General features: G+C 46.2%; 1 protein-coding gene and 1 long non-coding RNA gene across 5 annotated transcripts in view; one reads left to right on the top strand and one right to left on the bottom strand.

The window, feature by feature from the left end:
• The window catches only part of IKZF4 (IKAROS family zinc finger 4), a 35,988-nt gene that overhangs the window by 4,359 nt on the left and 12,781 nt on the right, over window positions 1–18,848 (top strand). The window contains exons 2-5 of one of the 4 annotated variants that reach the window (XM_053555981.1): window positions 7,757–7,811; window positions 15,220–15,369; window positions 17,128–17,221; window positions 18,513–18,617. In XM_053555981.1, coding sequence (XP_053411956.1) covers window positions 15,283–15,369; window positions 17,128–17,221; window positions 18,513–18,617 — 286 coding nt within the window. In that variant the 5' untranslated portion in view covers window positions 7,757–7,811; window positions 15,220–15,282. Of the gene's footprint in view, window positions 1–7,756; window positions 7,812–14,858; window positions 15,370–17,127; window positions 17,222–18,512; window positions 18,618–18,848 lie in introns of those variants that run through there. The other 3 variants (XM_053555977.1, XM_053555978.1, XM_053555979.1) reach the window with 3 other exon arrangements.
• LOC128561587 (uncharacterized) lies at window positions 31–18,550 on the bottom strand. The gene is made up of 3 exons (XR_008373296.1): window positions 18,488–18,550; window positions 1,456–1,591; window positions 31–204 (listed from the first exon to the last, which is right to left on the bottom strand). It is a non-coding gene; the product is annotated as an uncharacterized LOC128561587 (long non-coding RNA).

Genomic DNA, 18,848 nt, shown 5'->3' with positions numbered 1-18,848 from the left:
GGAAAAAGAAAGAGAAGTTATTATGGGCAGGTATTTCTAGCATCATTTTCCTCTGTAGGAACAAGTGGGATCCTGTGAATGTGGACAATGCCACAGGCAGAGGGACTCCCTTTCTTTATTGGTCTCTCGACTCTGCTGGAGAAGGCTTTGAATTCCAGACTGATTGATTTGCTTCCTCTTCTTAGAAGAGTTATAGACTCTGTTCTGGAAACAGAGAGATAGGTTCAAGGTTTATCAGACAAAAGCATCTAGAAAGAGTAGTGCTGAGCAAATGGCCTAGTCCCTGTGGCAGAGTCCACCTTTTAGGCTCTGATGTTGTACGTATGTTGGGGTAGTCCTTGGCCCAGGAAGCCCTATTTCTACCTTAAAGAGACTTAGCATCTAGTTTGGTATTTTCCTTAGGCCTATAATCTCTGAAAAGAAGCATAGTAGGAAGAGGATTATTTTTCCTCCTATCCATAAGCCTATGTTTCCAATTCAAGGATGTATTTAGGTCACCAAGATGCAAACCCAAAAACCATTCATTTTGTAACCCAATAAAGAAGGCAAGCAGAGTGGCCCAAAACTTCCAGCTGGGGCAAGATTTAACTTTGTGCTCCAGTAGAAAAAACCCTCTCCTAGTAACCTGGGTTCTACTTGTCTTACTTCTATTGCTAACCAGATAGGTGACTCTGGGCTTAGTTCCTTTTGTTAGAAGCCAAGAGATTGGAGATTATCTCTCAACTTCATTTGTGCTCCAAGATTTCCCAGGTCCTGAAGCATCCTTGCCATAAGCCCTCAACATGAAGAAGAGAGAGGCTTGCCAAATTGGATTATCAGAGCAAGATTCTTCATTAGCAGAGGAGCCTGAAAATACCTTTCTGGCCCCAAAAAAAAAACAGTGAGCTCTTTTGATCAGCATATATTAGGGACTTTTGGTCACTGTCTCTTCTAAATTTTTGCCACCCTACTCCAGTTAGAATAGTTAATTGAAACTTCCATGTAATTTCAAACTCCACTTGCGAAAGCTAACCCTGTTTTGGGCATCTTTGGCTTCAAAACTGATAATTATAAAACTCAATTTGAACTCCTCTGCCCTACTTTCCCCATTCCTGTTCAGACATAAAACGGAACAGCAGTGACCTTGTGGGGCCTTTCTATAAACACAGGTCTATACTTAGGGGTATGCCCAGAAAACCCAGAAAGTGTTATCTCCTGTGCATCACACCTAGTGTTTCAAAATGTTTAGTTTGGCCCTTTTCCTCAGCTCCTTAAGTCCTAAAATGAGACATGGGAGAGGTACGATTATTTCTTCTCCCATCCATAAATCTTAGCCTTCTGTCTCTTCCATAGTCTGCATGAGGAGGACAGGGAGGCACCATGAACGAGGGAAAAGATGCATCCGTCTGAGATCTAAAAGGAAACAACGAGGTGACATTTTCCCACTGCCCGGGTATTGTGTTCTCAGCTCTTTACCCCTTCTTATTTTAGAGGCTGGCTATTCCTAGGATGAGCTGATCCCTTTTGCATTGCTCCCCAAGCACTTGGATAACGAAGCTGAGTTGTCTTCATCTTTATTATTATGTGTAGACAAAAGGTCACTATCTACAGCCTGGTGAAAAAAATGAGTCAGATCTTTCCACTGTAAAGACAGACACATGAGCTGAGCAAAGGTCGGTGGGTTTTCTTCAGAGAGCACTAGGTTGACCCTAAAGATCATTTCAGAGCTGCAAATTGCTAAATGTCTAGGTCTTTTCCTGGAAAGGGGCATGCAGTCAGTTTGTAGACAATGCCTGATTCCTTTGCCCTTTACCCTCCCCAATTATACAAACCCCTAATAAACAGCAGAGTCAGCTGTGTGATTCCAACATGTTTTCACTCATATTTCATTCAGTTCAAAAAGGCACAAATAGTAGACGCTGCTGCTGTGGGTCTGATCTACTAGTAGAACCTGAACTGCTCACACCCAAGGCACATGGGAAGTTCTGTCTTATTAATATTCAGGCGGCTCCACTTCAGGACTCAGGTGCTATGGGAAACTGGAAAAACCTCTTCCTGTTGCAGTTTGTGAATAATAAATAACCAAAGAGATGGCATGGGTCCTTTCCATGCTCTCCTCCTCCACTCTCTTTCCCAACATCCTCCTCAATACCTTTCTATACGCTAAGCCACAATAAACATGTTTTAAGTTCCAATTTTTTTTTTTAAAGATAGAGACTTACTTTGTTGTCCTCAATAGAGTGCAATGGCATCATAGCTCAAAGCAACCTCAAACTCTTGGGCTCAAGCGATTCTCTTGCCTCAGCCTCCCAAGTAGCTGGTACTACAGATGCCCGCCACAATGCCCGGCTTTTTTTTTTTTTTTTTTTTTTTTTTGAGACAGAGTTTTACTTTGTTGCCCTTGGGAGAGTGTCGTAACATTATAGCTCACAGCAACCTCAAATTCTTGGGCTCAAGCAGTTCTCTTGCCTCAGCCTCCCAAGTAGCTGGGACTACAGGTGCCTGCCACAATGCCTGGCTGTTTTTAGAGATGAGGTCTTGCTCTTCCTCAGGCTGGTCTCAAACCCATGAACTCAGTCAATCCGCCCGCCTCGACCTCCCAGTGTTAGGATTATAGGTATGAGCCACCATGCCTGGACCTTAAATTCCAGTTTTGAAGTGTTACTGGATCAAACAGGATTCATTGGAGGATTTGAAGAGTTCATTACTTGTAATGTCCATCTTATTTCAGGCTTTCAGAGCCACTACATACAGAAAACTTGACTTTCTCACTTTTTTTTTTTTAATCAATAGTTAGAGCTGTGAGAATATTTGGGGGGATTTAGGGGTCAGCTGATGCCTGACATGCCCTTGGAAGTTAGTCTCTGGATTGGTTCTCACTGATTCTTGTCATTGATTCTGGTGGGAAATCTTCTGTCTAGAAAGGATGTCCATTCCTATTCAAATGTTATATCATGTTGTTGGGAGAAAGACAGCGCATGGAGAACTCTTATTAAGCCAAATACATTCAAAAGAACAGGGAGGAGCCTGGCGCAGTTGTATACACCTGTAGTCCTAGCCACACAACAGGTTGAGGCCTGGCAGCGCCTATAGCTCAGCGGCTAGAGCACCAGCCATGTACACCAGAGCTGGCGGGTTCGAACCCAGCCTGGGCCTGCCAAACAACAACAACAACTACAACCAAACAATAACCAGGCATTGTGGCAGGCGCCTGTAGTTCCAGCTATTTGGGAGGCTGAGGCAAGAGAATTGCTGAAGCCCAAGAGATTGAGTTTGCTATGAGCTGTGATGCCACGGCACTCTACTGAGGGTGACATAGCGAGACTCTGTCTCAAAAAAAAAAAAAAAGAGGCTGAGGCCAGAGGATTGCTTGACGCTAGGCATTTGAGGCTGCAGTGCACTATGATCAGACCTTGCCTGTGAATCACCACTGCATGGTAATCTAGGAAGACCCTGTCTCTAAAAAATAAAGCTGAGCCAGGCTCAGTGGCTCACACCTGTAATCCTAGTACGCTGGGAGGCCGAGGCAGGTGGATTGCTTGAGCTCATGAGTTTGAGACCAGCCTGACCAAGAGCGAGACCCTATCTCTAAAAATAGCTGGGTGTTGTGGCGGGTGCCTGTAGTCCCAGCTACTTGGGAAGCTGAAGCAAGAGAATCACTTGAGCCCAAGAATTTGAGGTCACAGCATTCTACTGAGGGTGACAAAAGGAGACTGCCTAAAAAAAAAAAAAAAAAATATATATATATATATATATATATATACACACATATATAAGCTGAGCACTGCAGTGTGCTCCTGTACACCCAGGTACTCCGGAAGCTGAGATCGGAGGATCGTTTGAGTTCAAGAGTTTCAGGCTACAGTGAGCCACGATCATGCCAGTGCACTCCAGCCTGGGTGACAGAGCAAGACCCTATGGAAGGAACCAGGGAATGAAAATCTGTCTTGAGACAGGCACGGTGGCTCACCCCTGTAATCCTAACACTCTGGGAAGCCACGGCAGGTGGACTGTTTGAGCTCAGGAGTTTGAGACAAGTCTCAGAGCAAAACCTCATCTCTAAAAATAGCCAGGCATTGTGGTGGTGCCTGTAATCACAGCTACTTGGGAGGGTAAGGCAAGAGAATCGCTTCAGTCTAAGAGTTTGAGGTTGCTGTGAGAGTGCTGTGATGCACTCTACCGAGGGTGACAAAATGAGACTCTGTCGAAAGAAAGGAAGGCAGGGAAGGAAGGCAGGAAGGAAGGAAGGAAAGCTGCCTCTTACAATGGTCAACCTTAAGTGAATTTCTGTAGTGTAGTGGTTGTCTGTTTACCTGACAGTGAGCAGCCTTTCCTCCCTTCTCACAGAACTACTTCCTTTTGCATTGGACGATTCACTGTTTCCAGTTCTTTGCATTCAGATCACTAAACTGCATACAGTACCCATGTCCAGCTCCATCACTGAGTGACGTTGTGTTTGTTACCTTAGAGCCAGTTTCTTTCCAGGATCTTTGAGCCAAACCTGTCTGTGTGACTAACATCTCTCTCCTTATACCTTCTCTCCCTGTACTGTGTCTCCAACTCGCACACCGAATCTGACCCAGTTCCTCAAAGGGAACACTAAGATCTGTCTGCCTGGTTAGGCAGGGAAAGAGGTTTGTGCTGCAAGGAGACTGGAGCAAAGAGTAAAGGACGTCTGCTGATTTGTTCCTGGTTCTCAGAAAACCAGACCAGGAACAGCAAAATTGCGATTCCCTTCACTTCCAGGGTTACCAAGTTGGCATTTAGACCAGTTGGAGATAGCTAAGTACTGATTTTGCTCAAGATGTGTCACAGAGCACCTGTTAAGAGCAATTAAGAAACAAGAGAGCTTAGGTTACTGTTAGGAAGAAAGTCCAACTCAGAAAACAACTCCTTCACATCCTTCTAGAAATTGTTTTGGGGCTATTTGGGCAGAAGTCCAAGAATAATATACTTGTCCCAGCTGAATGCTATGCTTCAACTGCTCTGCCCACCTAGTGCTTGTGTAGCCCCCTCCTTATTCACAAGGGCATGAGGTGTGCCATGCCCACTTCCCTCACACAGAATTAGATTAGCATATTTCTTTCTGTAGAGCTTGCTCAACTTGTTCTTCCTTTTTAAGTAACAGACCCCCCTCTCACAGGGATCACAGCAAAGGAAAAGATGCCTTAATTGGTGTTAGAACCATGGAAAAGCAAGAAGATCCATAAAGGTCTTGAGTAGCCTGGCTTTTGAAAGGAAGTATTATGGTTTAAAGGAAAGAATAAACCTCAGAGGGTGGCACCTGTTGCTCAGTGGGTAGGGCGCTGGCCCCATATACCGAGGGTGGCAGGTTCAAACCCAGCCCCAGCCAAACTGCAACAAAAAAATAGTCAGGCGTTGTGGTGGGTGCCTGTAGTCCCAGCTACTTGGGAGACTGAGGCAAAAGAATTACCTAAGCCCAGGAGTTGGAGGTTGCTATGAGCTGTGACGCTACGGTACTCTACCGAGGGTGATAAAGTGAGACTCTGTCTCTAAAATAAATAAATAAATAAACCTCAGAGACAGGAGACATCTTGTTCTTGTTCTGTTCTCACTATGAGCCCTGGGACAAGTAACTTAACTGCTCTGAGCCTTAGTTTTACAAGCAGAAAATGGGGAAAATCATGCTCACTCTTTTCCTCTCTCGCATGGGAGTATATGTGAGGGAAGTTACTAGTGGCACTTTTTCTTCTGAAAAATCCCAAAGGGCCATTATAGAGTTTATGATTTGCAAGTGAAAGGAGCTCCTGAGTACCAGACTGCCCTCCCTCATCTTTGTACCTCTGACTACCTCACGTTCTGAGGCTAGCTCCAGAGAGTATGAGTTCTCTACTGTGGACTTGGGCTCTTCTAATCATTGCCCCTAAGGGAACTTTCAAGGAACCACTTCTAATTGTGGTTTGTTCTAGTGGTCTGGTCCCAAAGCTCAGTCCATCACAGGGAAGCTGTCAAGAAAAGAGGCTTCCTAGGGAGCAGGGTTGAGAGTAGGGATCTATTTGATGAAATGTAAGAGAGAGTTGCTTTGTGGTGTGAAAGTAAGCCCATTTTTCTGGTTTTCTCCTGAGTCCTTTAAAGGAGCCTTTCAACTCCAGACAAAGCAGGCAACAAAACAGACACTTCCCCCCGTGTACCCTCCTGCATCCCCTCATCCCCACCACTCTCAGTATAGTATTCTATATTACAAGCCAAATTCTCATCTGTCTGCCTCAGTAAAATTATTCAAAAAACCCCAAGAATCGGGCGGCGCCTGTGGCTCAGTGAGTAGGGCGCCGGCCCCATATACAGAGGGTGGCGGGTTCAAGCCCAGCCCCGGCCAAAGCACCTGTAGTCCCAGCTGCTCGGGAGGCTGAGGCAAGAGAATCGCGTAAGCCCAGGAGCTAGAGGTTGCTGTGAGCCGTGTGACCACGGCACTCTACCCGAGGGCGGTACAGTGAGACTCTGCCTCTACAAAAAAAAAAACAAAAAACCAAGAATCCTAGTGATAGCTCAGGCTAACCCTGCCCCAAAATCTGCCTCAGGGCATTTAATTTTCTTTTTCTTTCTTTCTTTTTTTTTTTTTTTTTGAGACAGTCTCACTTTGTCACCCCCTGTAGAATGCTGTGGCGTCTTAGCTCACAGCAACCTCAAGCTCTTGGCTTCAAGTGATCCTCTTATCTCAGCCTCCCAAATAGCTGGAACTATAAGCACCTGCCAGAACACCTGGCTATTTTTAGAAATGGGGTCTTATTCTTGCTCAGGCTGGTCTCAAACCCATGAGCTCAGGCAACCCACCCACCTGAATGGAGAGTGCTAGGATTACAGGTGTAAGCCACCACACCCAGCCTTTAATTTTCATTGGATGAGAAATGAAAGCAATTTTGGATGTATGTAAATTTCCACTGGATAGATTGCCCCACACACAAGCTCCTAAACAGATAATTCACTGCAACAAATTATCACTTTCAATTGTTCTCAGTTATTGATTGTTTAACTCTACTGCCAATCACTGCTTGCCTTTCCTCAAACAGGCTAACTTGCATTTTAAATTCAGCCTCCTCCCCCTTTTTAAAACATGAGCAAAGCAGGCTCAGACACTGTAGCTTAGCGGCTAGGGCACCAGCCACATACATCAGAGCTGGTGGGTTCAAATCCAGCCCAGGCCCGCCAAACAACAATGACGGCTGCAACCAAAAAATAGCCAGGCGTTGTGGCAGGCGCCTGTAGTCCCAGCTACTTGGGAGGTGGAGGCAGGAGAATCGCTTGAGCCCAGGAGTTGGAGGTTGCTATAAGCTATGATGCCACAGCACTCTACCAAGGGTGACAGCTTGAGGCTCTGTCTCAAAAAAAAAAAAAAAAAAAGAATCCCCATTATGACTAAATCCAGCTTCTTCCACTGATTACTACCCCATCCTTAATTGAGGTTATAGAGCCCCTAAGGGCTTGGCCCCCTGAGGGCTGAGGTGTAACTTGTCTCCTGCAGCATCAGCTCCACCTACAGGGAAAGGGTCTGCTCTCATAATCTAGGACCAAGCTGGATTAAGATGGTGTTTCCACCCCAGAGGCTGGGGAGGCCTACAGAAGTTGTAGGTTGGAGGAAATTTTGGGGTTTGTAAATCAAGGTGCATTGTCTTTCTCATGACATGTACATTTTCTTCTTTCAGACAGTATCAGATCATGATTAAATGATCCTTTAGGTTTCTTACTAACTCAAAAATTTTATAGAAAAATCTCCTCCCTCCCAGATCTAGCTTCTAATAGTGGCTATTTTCTCTTTCAGCAGAATCTCTTTAAAATGGACATAGAAGACTGCAATGGCCGCTCCTATATGTCTGGTATGCCTCTGCGTGATCTGCTTGTAAGGGGCTGGGGCAGACACTCTCTGTGGAGCAAGGCAGAGCCTGTAGCCTAGGCACACAATCTCTAAATGGCCTAGTCACAGAGCTGACACTCATGCTTGGCAGTTCTTGGCAGTGTGCAATTATTTTGGTGATTTTACATTCCCTGAATAGTGATTCTATTTCCCAGATAAGGGAATAGGGGGCTAACGGAATAGAAAGGGAATGGGGGGGGACAGGAGTGGATACCATTATAGGAATGATTTGAAGCAAATAGGCAAAAGGAAGATTTGGTTCCTTCTCCCATACTCTGAAGTTACCAGCCAAACCTGAAATTCTGTTTCATCCAGGTAGAGAGTGGAACAGGGTTTCAAAGTTCCAAGGGGGCAGCGCCTATGGCTCAGTGGGTAGGGTGCCAGCCCCATATACCGAGGATGGTGGGTTTGAACCCGGCCTCAGCCAAACTGCAACAAAAAATAGCAGGGCATTGTGGTGGGCAGCTTTAGTCCCAGCTACCCAGGAGGCTGAGGCAAGAGAATCGCCTAAGCCCAGGAGTTGGAGGTTGCTGTGCTGGGATGCCATGGCACTCTACTGTGGGCAATAAAGTGAGACTCTGTCTCTAAAAAAATATAAGCAGACAAGAATGGTGGGGGCTGTCACGAACTGATGAACACATGTCCCACCTCAAGGATAGCAGCTATTCAGTATCTACCATTCATTGCCATATAGGATGTACTTCTAGTGTGGCCAAAACTTCCAACTTTTCAAGACAAATCAGAAATCCACATTTTTATATAAAATATCTCCATTTTAAAATAATGAAAGGCGGTGGGCGGCTCCTGTGGCTCAGTGAGTAGGGCGCCGGCCCCATATACCGAGGGTGGCAAGTTCAAGCCCAGCCCCAGCCAAACTGCAACAAAAAATAGCCGGTGTTGTGGCAGGCACCTGTAGTCCCAGCTACTAGGGAGGCTGAGGCAAGAGAATCGTCTAAGCCCAAGAGCTGGAGGTTGCTGTGAGCTGTGACACCATGGTACTCTACCAAGGGCAATAAAGTGAGACTCTGTCTCTACAAATAATAATAATAATAATAATAATGAAAGGCGGTGGCTCAGGCCTGTAATCCCAGTACTTGGGAGGCCAAGGTGGGTGGATTATCTGAGCTTACAGGTTCAAGACCAGCCTGAGCCAGAGCGATAACCGGGCATTGTGGTGGGCGTTGATAGTCCTAGCTACTAGGGAGGCTGAGGCAAGAGAATCGCTTGAGCCTAAGAGTTTGAGGTTGCTATAAGCTATGATGCCACGGCACTCTACCAAGGGTGACAAAGTGAAACTCTGTCTCAAAATAAAAATAAATAAAATAATGACTCTATTTTTTTCAATATTCCGAAGGGTAAGTTACACTTAGCTATGGGCTGAATTCAGCTACTGGGCCACCAGTTTACAGCCTTGGAAGGCAGGAATATAAAGCCCAAATCACATCCCCCTATCGTTATCCAAAATCTTTCTTCTTTTCTTTTTTTTTTTTTTTTTTTGGCCGGGGCCAGGTTTGAACCTGCCACCTTGAGTATATGGGGCTGGCGCCCTACTCCTTGAGCCACAGGCACCACCCCCAAAATCTTTCTTCTTTTCTTTCTTTCTTTTTTTTTGAGACAGAGTCTCACTTTGTCGCCCTCGGTAGAGTGTTATGGCATCACAGCTCACAGCAACCTCCAGCTCTTAGGCTTAGGCGATTCTCTTGCCTCAGCCTCCGGAGTAGCTGGGACTACAGACACCCAGCACAACACCCAGCTATTTTTTTTTTTTTTTTTTTTTTTTTTTAGAGACAGAGTCTCACTTTGTCATCCTTGGTAGAGTGCTGTGGCATCACAGCTCACAGCAACCTCCAGCTCTTGGGCTTAAGTGATTCTCTTCCCTCAGCCTCCCAAGTAGCTGGGACTACAGGCGTCTGCCACAGCGCCTGGCTATTTTTTTGGTGCAGTTTGGCTGGGGCTGGGTTTGAACCCGCCACCCTCGGTATATGGGGCTGGCGCCCTACTCACTAAGCCACAGGTGCCACCCCACCCAGCTATTTTTTGTTGTAGTTTGGCGGGAGCCAGGTTCAAACCCACCACCCTCAGTATATGAGGCCATCACCTCACTGAGCCACAGGCACCCATTTTCCACAATCTTAACATGTGTTTTTGCACCTGCCAAATATTCTGACTGAGGCAAAAAAGATCATGGTTAATAATATAAATGGACTTTGGAGATACCAAAGTAATCAAATTTAACAAGTTTAACCAGGTGAAAAGAAATTAGGAACTTTACTCTCTGAGAGTATAGGAAAGGGCCTAAAACAGACTTGTCTTTAAGATGGAAGGAATCATTGAACCATTAGCACATTAGGGTAGGAAATTGTAATGGAAGCCAAAATAGGGGGGAGATGTTTTCTTTTATTTCGAGACATGGTCTCGCTCTCTTGTCTGGGCTAAAGTATAGTGGTGTAATAATAGTTCTCTGCAACCTCAAACTCTGGGGCTCAAGCAATCCTCCTGCCTCAACCTCCCAAGTAGCTGGGACTACAGCTAATTTTTAAATTTTGTAGAGAGATTTTTGCTTTTGTTTTTTTATTTTCTTTTTTTTGGGTCCAATCTCCCTGTCACCCTTGCATCACAGCTCACAGCAACCTCAATCTCTTAGGCTCAAGTGATTCTCTTGCCTCAGCCTCCTGAGTAGCTGAGACTATAGGTACCTGCCAAAATGACCAGCTAGTTTTTCTATTTTTAGTAGAGATGCATTCTCACTCTTGTTCAGGCTTGTCTAAAACTCCTGAGCTCAAGCAATCCAGCTAGTTTGGCCTCCTAGAATGCTAGGATAACACGTGTGAGCAACCATGCCCAGTGAGACAGGATTTTGCTGTGTTGCTCAGGCAACTCCTGGCCTCAAGTAATCCTCCTGCCTTGGCCTCCCAAAGTGCTAGGATTACAAGTGTAAGCCACCAGCACCCCCACCTAGAATTAGGTTTTGATCCAGCCTACGCAAAAATGAGACCCCTCAGGCCAGGCACCATAGCTCACACCTGTAATCCTAGCACTCTGGGAGGCCAAGGCTGGTGGATTGCTTGAGCTCACCAGTTTAAGACCGACCTGAGCAAGAGCGAGACTCTTTCTCTAAAAAACATAGCCAGGTGTTGTGGCAGGTGCCTGTAGTCTCAGCTACTCAGGAGGATGATGTGAGTGAATCGCTTAAGCCTAAGAATTGGAGGTTGCTGTGAGCTATAATACCATAGCACTCTACCCAGAGTGACAAAGTGAGACTCTGTCTCAAATAAAAAAAAAAATGAGACCTCCATTTCTACTAAAAATAGAAAACCTAGCTGGGTGTTGTGCCAGGCACATGTAGTCCCAGCTACTTGAGAGACTAACGTAAGCGGATTGCTTGAGCCCAGGAGTTTGAGGTTGCTGTGAACTGTGATTCCATGGCATTCAACCCAGGGCACAGAGACTCTGTCTCAAAAAAAAAATAAAAAGAAAAGAAAAAAAGAATTGGGTTTTGATAGGATGAATATACCCAGCAGAAACCCAACTACCATTGTGGAAATAACCTATAGGCTATTTACTCAAAAATGGGTCCAAGGAATTTTTTTTTTTTTTCCAAGACAGACTCACTATGTCACCCTTGGTAGAGTGCCGGGGCATCACAGCTCACAGCAACCTCAAACTCTTGGGCTTAAGTGATTCTCTTGTTTCAGCCTCCCAAGTAGCTGGGACTACAGGTACCTGCCACAATGCCTGGCCATTTTTTGTTGTAGTCATTGTTGTTTGGCTGGCCGAGGCTGAATTCAACCCACCAGCTCTGGTGTTATGTGGCTGGCACCCTAGCCACTGAGCTACAGGCACTGAGCCGGGACCAAGGAATTAGTGATATGCAATAATTCATATCAATCTAAAGGAGATAGCAAAGTGGATTAGACACACATATGAGAATCATTGGCACCACCTGGGTAATGTAAGGTAGGGTGTCGACTCTGACCCTACATTAGTTTAAGGAAGGAATGAGTTGGAATGGGTAAAGGTATTCAGTACCTGCCACATGCTGGACAGAATGACAGGGATCATGTAGACTGATTTAATTGGAAGAGACTTTTTTGTAACTAAAGTCATGGCCCTTCTGAAGAACCAGCCAATCCTCCTACCTCCTGCTCAGTTAAGTCTATTCAGAAAACCATGGCTGGGCACTGTGGCTCATATCTGTAATCCCAGCACTTTGTGAGGCTAAGGCAGGACGATCACTTAAGGCTGAGAGTTCAAAAACAGCCTGTGCAACTAAACAAGACCCTGCCTCTACAAAAAATTAAAACAAAAATCTGGGAGGCTGAGGCAGGTGTATTGCTTGAACTCAGGAATTTGAGACTAGCCTGAGCAAGAGCAAGACCTTGCTCTAAAAATAGCCAGGCTTTGTAGTGGGCGCCTGTAGTCACAGCTACTTGGGAGGCAGAGGTAGGAGAATCGCTTGAGCCCAGGAGTTGGAGGTTGCTATGAGCTGTGATGCCACAGCACTCTACCCAGAGCGACAGCTTGAGGCTCTGTCTCAAAAATAAATAAATAAATAAATAATAGAAGCAGAAGTTAAAAGAAAAAAAAAATAGGGGCGGCACCTGTGGCTTAGTTGGTAAGGTGCCGGCCCCAAATACTGAGGATGGCGGGTTCAAACCCAGCCCCGGCCGAACTGCAACAAAAAAATAGCCGGGTGTTGTGGCGGGCACCTGTAGTCCCAGCTACTTGGGAGGCTGAGGCAAGAGAATCGCTTAAGCCCAAGAGTTGGAGGTTGCTGTGAGCTATGTGATGCCATGGCACTCTACCTACAGCCATAAAGTGAAACTCTGTCTCTGCAAAAAAAAATAAATAAATAAATAAAAATAAAAAAAAAATAGCCAGGTGTGATAGTGTATGTCTTTAAGTCCCAGGTACTTGGGAGGCTGAAATCAGGTGAACTGCTTGAGTTTAGGAGTTTGAGGTTCCAGTGAGCTGTGGCCATGTCATTGCAGTCCAGCCTGGGTGACAGAGTGAGACCCTGTCTCAAAAAAAAAAAAAAAGAAAGGAAGAAAAAAAGAAAACCTGCTCTTGGCATCTGTAGCACAGTGGTTACAGCGCCAGCCACATACTCCAAGGCTGGCAGGTTCGAACCCAGCCATGGCCAGCTTAACAACAATGACAACTGCAACAAAAAAAAAAATAGCTGGGTGTTGTGGTGGGTGCCTGTAGTCCCAACTACTTGGGAGGCTGAGGCAAGAGAATCGCTTGAGCCCAAGAGTTTGAAGTTGCTGTGAGCTGTGACGCTACAGCACTCTACTGAGGGCAACATATTGAGACTGTCTCAAAAAAAAAAAGGAAAACCACTGTTGACCAACAAGTACACTCAGGACCGTGCTTTAGTGTTGAGTGCTAGGGAACATGCAGATGGATAAAAACTGGTCCCTGCCATGAGGTAGGCAAATGGAAACTATGAAATGACTGGGGAGAAATCCCATGGAGTTCTTTTCAGTAGAATCTCTGGGAAATACTAGCAGAAAACTTCTAAGATTATTTGCTTCACTGTGCTGTAAAACCGAGTTTTGCCTGCTTTCAGCAGATTGGCATTTCTTAGATAAGAAGTGGCCTCTGCATGGGATGTTTTTTGAATGAAAATGGAGGCTAGAAACCTCTCATCTGTACTTTGAGAATCTAGATATCAGCAGTTACCTTAGAAAGGGAAAAGAGAAAGTCAAGGTAAAGCTACCATCAGCTCTGCAAAGAGCCCCTGTGGGACTGAGCATGGTCGAGACAGTCAGAGGCATCTGAGAGCTCCTCACAGATCCATCTCTCCTGAGCTATGTGGAAACAGAGAGAAGAGCTGCAGGGAACAACCCTCTGAAAGCACACCATGGGCCTTCACAGGTTTTCAAGTTCTTCTGCCTCCTCTCCCGGGGACCTTCCCTTACCTGGCCACTTGGTGAACGGAGTATCTCTTCTGTTTCTCAAAGATATTTTAACACCCCACAGAACCTGATTCAGAAAGTCTGTCTTTTCTCCCTCCCCTTTTCTTCTCCTAAAGGTACAGATCATTCCCTCCCTGGACAGGGGAGGCAGGGAGATAAGAAGAAGATAACTTACTACACAGATCCCCCTCCCTGTGCTCCTATCTTTCAAGGGAAATTGACTTGCTCAAACTCAGCCTATACAATTAATTGAGTGTAGTGTTTGCCCCAAGTTTTCTGAGGCTGTGAAATGTTTAAGGGAATCTTAGTAGAAACACATCCAGGGGTAGGCAGCCCAAAGTTTCACGGCCCCTCCCACTCCCAAATTCTTAGAATCAGAAAATGTAGTCTTCCTGTGCTTCTATCTTTCAAGGGAAATTGACTTGCTCAAACTCAGCCTAATTGAGTGTAGTGTTTGCCCCAAGTTTTCTGAGGCTGTGAAATGTTTAAGGGAATCTTAGTAGAAACACATCCAGGGGTAGGCAGCCCAAAGTTTCACGGCCCCTCCCACTCCCAAATTCTTAGAATCAGAAAATGTAGTCTTCCAAAGTAGGTCAGTTTGTCAGTGAGCAGCTCCTCTGACAGGGAAGGGAGCAGAGGCCTTGTCCTGATAGAGGGCAGATTCATCCAGGCTGTCTGCAGCCAGGCCCCTGGGGCACAGGAGGGAGGGCAGGTGGTGAGATGTACCAGCCTTTTTGCCTGAGATCCGAAAGAATTCAGGGCCATACAGCAACACTAGCCTGACATTGCACTGTGTTGGGCCCTCTCACTGCTGGGATGGAGGAGGCTGTCAGTCCAGGCCCCAGATCTAGAGAGCAACCTCCCTTCTGGAGGTGGAGGCAAAGAGTCGCTGAGTTTGGTGGGGAGGGGCTTTCTGGATCTGAGAGCCTTGAAGCTGCCCATGTCCTGGGCCCCATGACCTCTGGGGCCTTGGCTTCCCCAGCTGGCAGAGGATTGGGCCTTCCCTAGGGCCCCCCTTTCTCCCTCCCACCCGCAGGCCCATCCATCTCTCTCTCTCTCTCTCTCTCATACACACACACACTCTTGCCTCTCTCAGGCATTTGTTGTGCAGTTCTTCTTTGTCTGCTGGGCACGAGGGCACCAGCATCTGCCTCTCCCTCCCTGTCCACACCCCCACCCCCTTCACTGTCTTGGAAAAGGGATGTAGCCTGACAATCCCCCTACCATACACACATATACATTCTCTCTGGCCCCCTCCCCAAGCAAATCCAAGCGTTCTGTTTCTCTTTCTCTCTCTCCCTCCCTCTCTCTCTCTCTCTCTCTCACACACACACACTGAAAACACATACACCCTGGGCTGAGCTGTTCTTGCTGGCTGCAGCCGTGGGCCCGTGCTCACCGTGCCGCTGCCGCTGCCTGCGAAATGACGGCGGTTCCCCTCACTTCCAGGAATCCACGCTTCCTGGAAGGTGAGTGGCTGGGCTCACCCCTGCCTGCCACCGAGACGCAGACATGCACACACCACCCGCACTCCCTCGCCGTTTCCAAGGCGGCGGCCGCGTTCGCACCCCAGGGTCTCACCAGCAAGGGAAGGATAATGTAAGTTCAGGCAGAAGGCGGCTAGTGGAGGGGGGGAAGGGGGGTGCTGGGGCTAGGGAGCCAATTCAGTAACAACTCCCAAGCCTGAGGAGAGGGAGAGGATGGGGGCTCTGTGTGTGTGTGTGTGTGTGTGTGTGTGTGTGTGTGTGTGTAGCGGGGGAGGGGGCGTTCCTCCTTACACTTGCGGAGGATGGAAAAGGGTGTTTGGTGTTGCTAAGCAAAGACGGTGTGACTTGGACCATGGGAGCTTATGGTGACATCTTGATTAGGCCTTGGGGATAGAGGCAGAGCTGCCTGGGGTGAAATGCCGAGACAGGCCTGGGTGGGAATGGGAAAAGAGAGAAGCAAGGTAAGAAACAGGAGCCTTGGCAGCAGATACCTCAGCCTGGAGCAGAGATCTGAGGGTCCTCAGCCTCCTCCCCATAATAGAGCTGAGGATGGGCGTCTCTCGTTGCTCTTGTACCCACTATTCCCTGCTAGCAGGTTAGCATCCTGCCACCCTGAAGCCCATGGTCAAAAAAGGGAAAGCAGTTACAAGGTCCCTTGCAGAGAAGTGTGCAGGTTCTTCAAGCTCATGGCTATTCCCTAGAAGTAGCCACTATTTGAAGGGATCAAGGAAGGGCAGCAAGAGCTGAGGGCTAGTCTTCTTCAACATGTGAAACACATTTAGCTTGTGGGCTGGTTCCCAGTTCCTTTCTTTCCCTGCTGTTTTTCTGCCCTTTGCCTACCTCCCTGTTTCTCTGATGTGAACCTCATGATTTGGCTTTGCCCTCTGGGGGTTCGGCCAATCTATGATGACTTTGACCAAGAAAATTTGTCTGCAACCTAAGGGTAGCCTTAATTCCTGGCTTTGACAATCTGGGATTTCTTGGGAGTCCCAGACGTTTGAAATTCGCTCACTGGGGTTTCTGGGGCTGAGAGAGGAACTGCTGAACTTCCGAAGTCTTACTGTAGTCCCCTACACTCCCTGGCTAGAAATTAAAAATCCCTGGGCCCAAGAAAAGCCCAAGAACAGATTCATTTTTGTGTATCAGCCCCCTTAAACTAGGCTCCAGCCTATTTTCCCTCTTAACTTTATCTGAGGGAGGGCAACAGTGTGAAAGGGCCTCTTGAATTTCTGGTGCGACTCTAGAGGTTCCTGCTCTTCCTCCTTCCTATCTCCACACCTTTGCTGGGAAGGCCACGAAAGACGCTTCCCCTTAATGTTTATAAGTATCTCTTTCGAGACATTTTCCCTCATGTAGGGAGCCCCAATAGGCAGCCTTAGCCTAGTACACTGGGACCAGCAATGGATTTCCAGCAAGCTCACTTATCTGTTCAGGGTCAAGGCCCAAGGGCCAGAGCCCTGTTCCTCCCTGATTACTGACATCCAGTGATTTAGGGCAAGTCAGCACTAATATTTGAAAGGGAGTGAGATACCCTTTTCAGTCATTCTAACCTTAGTAAATCCTACACTTAGTTGAAAGGACATATTTTAAAACTGGCTCTGAGTCTACAAGTCTCAACTCACATCTCTGAGGTGCTTACTACATGATGTGTGTGGTTCCGATTTGGGGATTTTTTTAGGTAACCATGGCTCACCTAAAGAGCCCCAGCTGGGAAAACTCAGATTCAAGTCATAAGGCTTTTTCTACAGATAGTGAACAAATATCGTCAGGTTTTGATGGGAAGAATGGGGGAAGTGGGACTTTAGGAGAGGATATGAATGGGAAATGGTCCCAAAGTCCTGAGTGGTTGTTTTCTTCCCACTGACCAAAGCTGGAGAGGGATCCCTCAGGAGGGTGTGTTCCGGATTTCTTGCCTCAGGCCCAAGACTCCAACAATTTTATAATGGAATCTTTATTTTGTGAAAGTAAGTATGTACATAGCTGGGCAATTGGGTAAAGTACTAATAGGTGGCCTTTAGGGATGAATTTTAGGGTTCTCTCTGTTTCTCTGTCTCTGTCTCCTCTCTGCCTTCTCTTTATCTCTTCCATATTTAGGCCTGTGTGCACATGTCCATGCATGTTGATGTTAGCAGATTATCTACAAAGCTATGGGTATGTTTATTGCAGTAGGTTTAGGTTTTTTATTTGTATCTACATATGTGATCTGTATCTGTGTGTGTTTTTCTATGTGTTTTTATTTCACCTATATATTTGTGCAGAAGATTGTGGGGAGGAGGGATTTCTTTTAAAAGACATTTTATATCTTTAAGTATATTATCTAACCTTGAAAAACATCATGAAACTCTCAAAATCATTTTTATAAAATAATTTGTCAACAAATCAAAATAAATATATTGAGAATAAGCTGATTATTTAACTGTCAAGGGAACATCAAATAGTAAATATGTGATTAGAATCAGATCAGATAAGAGGCTTTTTAGAGTAGTCAAATTTTTGCTGAATTTAGAAAGTCCAATGGGCCAACTCTTCCAACTGAGATAGTAACTCCCAACTGACTATGTAGATAGTGATTAAGGACATGGGCATTTGCTGTCTGTGATCAGATCCAAGTTCCTCCAGTACCAGCTACATCACATTAGGCAAGTAATATAATCTCTTTTGTGCCTCACTTTCCTCATCTAAAAAGTCAAGATAATATTAGTACCCACTTCATAGGGTTATTGTGAAGATTAAATAATTCATTTTAAGTGCATAGAATAATGCCTGGCACACAGTAAGCACTCAATTAATAGTAGCTTCTGTCATTATTACTGATATTATCATTAGAGTCAGGGACAATTCTAGCTGCCCTTCCTACAAATCCCGAATCCAATGTTGGGGGCTCCAGAGAGGAACAGTAGGGAAGAAAGTCTGTCTTTAACATTTGTTCCTCCTGAGGCCCCCGTTTTCCTTTCTGCCCTGGCCCGCCCAGCCCCACTTCCTGTGGACGTGGACCTGAGGCAGTGATGCTTTTCCCCCTAGGCCTAGATAAAGGTAGGGTAGGCAAGACCCAGACACTGAGCTCCCAGCAGTCAGCACAAGGCACCCCGAGTGCTGGGAAGGCATAAGGTATGGTGCCCAGCATAAAATACTTTCTTGGACATAGCTATGAAATAAACATTTGTAAAATTTAACTGAATTTTTTATAAGATTAGGCAATGGACAGTAGATAACTCTAGCTCCAGCTTTACGTGCCCTCTTGTTCTCTCCTCCAAGGTAGCGGGGACTCATCTCTGGAGAAGGAGTTCCTTGGGGCCCCAGTGGGGCCCTCGGTGAGCACCCCCAACAGCCAGCACTCTTCTCCCAGCCGCTCACTCAGTGGTAAGTGCAACCTCCTACCCGCTTATGGCAGTAGACACCCCCTGTGCATTTGGCCCTTACTTTGCCTTCCACTAGTAACCATTTCCTCGTTGTTGCCTCTCTCTGGTCTCCTGCTCAGAGTCTCTATGAGTCTCTCTAAGGAACCCAGTGTCTATGGTTTTCCTGGTTTCCAAAAGCAAAGTGAAGCGAAGTGAATTCCACTCTGCCAGACTAGAGTAGAATTTAAAAGGC

This window comes from Nycticebus coucang, chromosome 12 (genome assembly GCF_027406575.1).
Source record: "Nycticebus coucang isolate mNycCou1 chromosome 12, mNycCou1.pri, whole genome shotgun sequence".
Lineage (NCBI taxonomy): Eukaryota > Metazoa > Chordata > Mammalia > Primates > Lorisidae > Nycticebus > Nycticebus coucang.
The sequence above is the reverse complement of the archived record's forward strand: the minus strand, read 5'-3'. Positions and strand labels throughout refer to the sequence as shown.